Source organism: Seriola dumerili, unplaced genomic scaffold (assembly GCF_002260705.1).
Source record: "Seriola dumerili isolate Sdu_G_001 unplaced genomic scaffold, Sdu_1.0 BDQW01000081.1, whole genome shotgun sequence".
In the NCBI taxonomy this organism is placed as follows: Eukaryota; Metazoa; Chordata; class Actinopteri; order Carangiformes; family Carangidae; genus Seriola; species Seriola dumerili.
This window is the reverse complement of record NW_019174336.1, coordinates 1,258,558-1,265,006: the sequence shown is the minus strand read 5'-3', so window position 1 is coordinate 1,265,006 and position 6,449 is coordinate 1,258,558. Positions and strand designations below refer to the sequence as shown.

Genomic DNA, 6,449 nt, shown 5'->3' with positions numbered 1-6,449 from the left:
TGGCGTAGCTCGACGCAATGCGTCTTTCAACTTTAACTTTTGGGTTTGCTTGAGACCTGACCGACGTATGCCGAATTCTCCCGAGCAGGCGGAGTCAGTTTCCGCGTATAAGCCTATAAACCCGTTTGTTGAAACCGTGCGTCGCGGTGTAAAAACAAGCGCCTCCTGACTTTTCTCATAACGGCTGAATCCAACTGTCCAGTCTGGGAATGCTGAGGGCAGTCCAAATCCATAGTCCACAAATTAATAATAATAATAATATAATAATAATATAAAACAATTTTATAACAACAATAATTACATTATTTTATTATTATGATAGATTTTTGTTGTAGTAGAGGTTTTTTGATGTAAGGTTTCATATTGTATATGGAACATTCCTATTCATAAAGAATATATAGGATCCTGGGTTGAGGGTTTAATGTTGATACATATTGTGTTTGGTAGCTCATGTAAAGTCCAATAACCGTGATATTCGTAATAATGCAGTAGTCTCTATCTATTTCTTTTCTGGTGTTAATTGGATGAAAACATTTATCTTTAGTCTAGTGTCTTTTAAGATCATTGATATCTCTTTTACAAAAAATTAAAAAGGTCATTAATGTTAATGAACTGTACCCCAAATCAGCATATTTTGGATCCACTCTCACAAATTTTGACAAGATGTCAGTCTATTTATCACTCAACATATCGACAAATCTATCTATCTATCTATCTATCTATCTATCTATCTATCTATCTATCTATCTATCTATCTATCTATCTATCTATCTATCTATCTATCTATCTGTCTATCTGTCTGTCTGTCTTGATTATTTTTACTAAATAATATTTTGTTAAAGCCAGCGAATTATATATCCTTAATTTTATTGCTGGCAAAAACACACTGACTAATAAATGTAAATTCTCAAATCCTGTACATATTTCTTCATAATTGAAGTAGATTATAGGGAGTACATCCACATGGTCCACTATAACAGGAAAGCTTGTAAAATGTATTATATATTAATTTATATGATATGAAATGTTTGTACTTTATTTAATGTTATAATGTAACATTCTTGTCCATTGCGTTACTGTAATTCAGATTTTTGTGTCATCACCTGACTCTGTTTGTTTGCTATTGTTCAATAAAAGTTTATTTTAAAAAAAACAACCCACTGACATTGCCATCCATAGAGCCACACTATAGCAGGCTGAAAACCCAACCATTAAAAAAAAAATGCAAGTGAAATTAAGCATTATCATTGTCACAGTAGTAACACCGCAGTATTTGACATGAACGCAGGACCACAGCATTAAAGTATCATATGATTCTCATTGCATGCAGAGCACCCTGGTTTTCTCTGACGGTGCCACCTTAAAAAATTTGTGCATTAATTTAAACAGCAAATTCAAATATTCTTCAAAAGTTATCCATCAAAATTCAAGAAACTTATCATTTGTGTTGTTAGATTGTAAGCAGTGCATTATTCCCACATGGTTGAAACCCTTATCAGCAATAACATGAAAATGACACTGTTCAAAATCTTGTTAAAGTATGACTAATGTAATTAAAATGGATTGTTTTTCATTACTATTGTAATATGTCTTGAAATGAAACCTTAATAATCTCTGTAGGAAAACTGTTGTTACAAACATTCAGAAACCTCTATTGACTTTGGTGGGATGCTGATTAAATGGAAGCAGTACTTACCATTGCAGACTCAGAGCATTGAGCATGATATATATATATCAGTAAGGTCCATGTACATTTGTTGGTTGCATATTTTCACATGGCACTTCTCCATAAAAGTCAATAAAATTCGAAAATTCCAAACGAATCTGTTCTCAAACCAGCAGAAGGTCCAAGCGTCACATTTTACCTATAAATGAATGAATCACACATGTTGCACAGTTTTAAACATTAGTGTTAAATGTAAATTGAAATAAATGAATTGTGCCCAAAGCTGACTTAAATGTCAATGCCATAGTGACATGTTCTCTGCTGTAGCTGCATCGACAACATGTGGAAAGAGGATGGTATTGCCAGAAAACTAAAAATAGTAAATTGGCCATTACAAACTGGAAGCAAATGGGACAAAAATCTTAAGTCTTAAAAGTTGCCTTGGTTTGTATGGTATTTAGTCAGTATGAACAGGCAAAAGACTGCAACAAAAATCTCTCAGATATTTCTTTGGTAGAGGGACTCACAATTGACACCGTCTTAAAATGACTCCACATTACGCCTTTTTAATTAAAGCTGTGATTTTCTACACCAGCAGCAGGTCAGTGATTATCTTTTTATTAAACTCAAAAATGGCAAAAGTTTCGCAGTAAAACAAATAGTTTGTCACAGATCACAATTTTCTGCTGTAATCTCAACAGTAACAGTCACCTAACTTTCTGGAGTGCCACTGTTATGTTTTAGGCCGTGCAAAAAGGACAATATCCCAGTGTCAGCCATGATCTGCCCCCTGGCGGGCATATCTACAAAGTATGTGGGCATGTATGAGAACAATGTTGCTGAGCTCATCTGCATATAGGAGAACTTTAAACTATAACAAAATGATGGTAAAACTGCTTTGCATGGCTAATCAACCTGAATCTGATACTCTGTTGGTGTAAACCCTGGTTAAAATGTTTCTCTAAGGAAGTAAAACTATAGACCTGCATCTTCAAGAGTGCTGTCAAGTTTTAATGTTTCATGTCAATATACCAAAAACAAAAAGATAAAAAAACTGTCTTCATAACAACTTTACGCCCCATTTTGACTACAAATTCTACAAATGTATTTTAACCGACACACTAATTAGCCCCAGTGTGTGAACACTCCACCACCAACAGCTCTGTCCATTCCTCCTCTGTCTCTCCTACTGTCTGACATTTTTAGCCATTTTCATATGTTTTAAAGAGGCTGTTTGGAAGTTTTTCTGTGCTGCCAAACAGGGTTTCTTGTCAGGAGCAGGTGGTAGTGATTGTGGCTTGACCAGAGCTTCAGCCATAGTTGCGCTTACAACACAAGAGGTTATAATACTTACAAATAGCTCCTTTAAAGGGGCTTTTTGTAGGTTTTGTATGCTGCCAAACATGGTTTCTAGTCAGGAGCAGGTGTTCGTGATTGTGGCTTGACAACAGCTTTAGCCATTGTTATTTTTATAATACAAGAGGTTATAATACGTCCTCTGAGCATCTACGTCTTCAGGGCAGATTGGAGGCTACACTGAGTCGCTATCAGAAAGATAAAAGACGGGGGCTAGCTGGTTATCATGCTAACTTGAGCAGAAGAAAAGACATAAGTCAAACAAGAGTTGATAGCGTTGCTTTCTGCCTCTAGAAAGCAACTGTTAATGCTAATGTTAGCTTTGTAGCAATAGCAAAACTGACAATTGAAGGCGCTATTTGTAAATGGAGGCTAGATTAGGGGCTACAGTGAGTCACTATCAAAGAGTGACAAAACAGGCCGATATTGGCCCAGACTAGCTGGTTAGCATACTAAGTTCAGTAGAAAAAAAGATGTGATAGAGACAAGAGTTAACATTGGTGTTTCTTTCCACTTATGGAGACAGCTGTTGGTGAGTAATGAAATGAAGTTTGATGCTGAACTCAAAACATTTCATCTAGACTGGTAAGTAAGCAGCTGCTAATGCTAACTTTAGCTATGTAGCAATAACAAAACTTACAAATAGCTCCTTTAAAGAGTCTATTTGGAAGTTTTCTCTGTCACCGAACATGGTTTCTTGCTGGGAGCGGGTGGTGGTGATTGTGGCTTGACAAGAGCTTCAGCCAATGTTGCACTTACAAGAGAAGAGGTTATAATAGCAGCTACATCTTCAGGACAGACTGGAGGTTACTGTGAGTCGCTATCAAAAAGTGCAAAGATGGTCTGATACGGGCCGGGGCTAGCTAGTTAGCATGCTAACTTCAGTAGAAGAAAAGATGTGATAGAGACAAGTATTAACATTGGTGTTTGTTTCCACCTCTGGAGACAGCTTTTGGTGAGTATAGGAATTAAATTTGATGTTGTACTCACAATGTTTCTTCTTCAGTAAGTAAACAGCTGTTAATGGTAATGTTAGCTATGTAGCAATGGCAAAACTTACAAATAGCTTCTTTAATGTCAAGATATTGCATCTGGCTGTCACCTAGAATTCATAGAACCACAGCTACAAACATAACTCTAATTTTGAACTTAAAACCAGCTGGTAACGGCTCACGTATCACTCCCATGACCCAGCATGACCCCTCTCCAGCTGAAATTGGAAACAGTTTGCTGTCAGTACACTCCAGCAGATAAACACTTTTGATTTCTAGCATGGTTGGACAACACTTCTTGCAAATTCGTTCAAGCATAACGTGACTTAAACAGTGACTTCAGTCCAGCTCGTCCCCACCTAGACTGCTGACAGTTGATTGCTTTATTTATATGTATTATAAGTATACATGTGTTTGGGTGGGGTAGAGGGGAGTGTAGTGTCCCAGGGTACATTATAAATGTTTCACAGATTTCTGGGGGGTCAAGTGGACAGAATTACTGGATTTTCTATTGAAAAATGAAAATAACTTCTGCTACAATAAATGCATAAAATGGGCCAAGGATAAATCAACAGTGTAATAAAGTGAACATTCATAGTGTTTAGTCAGCCTTTAAGCTTGTATATAAGCTAATATTTGGCAGCTTAGCACATCACAGTGCAGATAGACACTAGAAGGCTAAGACAGTGAGGTGTGGTGAAGAAAAATAGCTACCCTGTATGTGTGAGGCTCCTAAGTTCATCTCTGACAAACACTGTCTGCCTCTGGTCTCAATAGGATTTTCTCACTGAAGTGCTGACACTGTAAACAGTTCACAGTTTGACAGAAGGAGTGGCACAGAAATTTGCACAGGGACTGTCACTGTGAAATTGTCACCTTGTTTTCTAGTTTCAGTTAGAAAATGTTTGTGTGAGTTCATATCCTCCAGGAGACACAGCGTAGTAGACATACAGTACATACTGTGTGATGCTAAGTTTGGTCAAACCAGCCACCAAATCATCAACATTTCAAGTGAAGAAGTCCATTATCACCTTTGTGCCTGTCTCTAAAACTTGTAAGTGCAATCAACCCTCGGGCTGGGTATCAAAACTCATTACTGTCTCTAGTATCAAAAACTGTCACATACCCAAAGCTGGAAACAAATGGTTTATAATCTTGTTTATTCCTTCTATAATCAGATAGTTCCCAATTTGAATAGTAATATTCCAATTTTAGACTGCATTTCATTTAAGAAAAGCTATTTTGAGAGTGTTGGAGAACTTTGGCTTCTTTTGTCAAATGGAAAAAAAGGTTTCCTAAGAAAATGGGTCAGTGAGGTAAAAAAAAGTATAATTTTGGAGTCAGTAGCAAAACTCACATTAGCATCAGTATTAAAAACGTTCAAATAATACCCAGCCCAGATACCTAGAGGTGTATTCAGACTGAATACAAAGCAATTCTGTAGGCGACAAATGTTTATATAAATTCTGTGCAAAGATGCAAGGGGACAGGAACACAGGCTGATTTGTTCTAGGTGGCACAAATCGAGGCAAAGTCCATGAGAGTTAGAAATGTTTCAAATTGAGCAAAAAAAAATCACACTTATACCTTGGTTTAATGAGACAAGCAAAAAAAAGAAACAAGAAGAAAAGGAAGTAACATAAAGAGCTGGAGTTCAGGGTAAATTCTGAGATTGCACAAGTTAGCTAGTAATGTGGCCAAATACGTTGTCCACATTACTAGCTAGCTCTACCTAGCATCTGTAAAAGCAAAGCTGAAATTCACTTTGTCATCAAGCTGAACATAAGAATAGCCAAACCAACCACCAATTAATCAAGATGTCCATTTTCAAGACTCAAGAGTCAGCCAGGCCAGTGTGATGTCCATTTGATCCATGTAGAGTAGGATGAGAGTAAAATACATCCATAATATGCTTATTCTGAACTGGTTATTGTTCAGTTAGCTTGAGCATGAGATAAAAGCTCTGTTGGCACACACCAAAAAGGCAGCATGAAGAAGAATGTCACCACAGACTGGTTTGTGTGTGGACATAAATATCCACTAAAGTGTTTTGATGTCTGGTGTAGAAGCCTAGGCTAGAGTATAGTCGAACTGGCCCTTCTCCAGACCATCAAGGCCGTCTGCCCACGTGGAGGTTGGCATACTCCGGTAGGGGTCCAGCAGGATACGGAAGCATCGCACGATGAGGATGAGGAGGAAAACAAAGAGGAAGATAACCAAGGCAAAAGTTGTCTTCTGCTCCAGCGACATGGCAGTGATAGCTGACTCCGTAGAGGATGAGGAGGAAGACGAGGAGGAGGAGGAGGACAGGGCTATGAAGTGTCCCCCAGCGGAGTACATCAGAGAGGAAAATGCAGAGGTGAAGGGCTCTCCCTCCATCATCCAGGAAGAGAAGTGTGTGGTGGGGGCAGGACAGTGGCACTGCAGATCCCACA

At 37.9% G+C, this 6,449-nt stretch overlaps 1 protein-coding gene across 1 annotated transcript; it reads right to left on the bottom strand.

Moving 5' to 3' along the window:
• Positions 1-6,084: 6,084 nt before the first annotated feature.
• On the bottom strand, positions 6,085-6,393 carry ctxn3 (cortexin 3). The gene has a single exon (XM_022744421.1). The coding sequence runs from the start codon at positions 6,391-6,393 to the stop codon at positions 6,085-6,087; it is 309 nt and encodes a 102-aa protein (XP_022600142.1).
• Between the last annotated feature and the right edge of the window lie 56 nt (positions 6,394-6,449).

What these genes read in the sequence shown, in the direction of transcription:
- ctxn3 (XM_022744421.1), bottom strand. Translation starts at nt 6,393, where the DNA reads ATGGAGGGAGAGCCCTTCACCTCTGCATTTTCCTCTCTGATGTACTCC.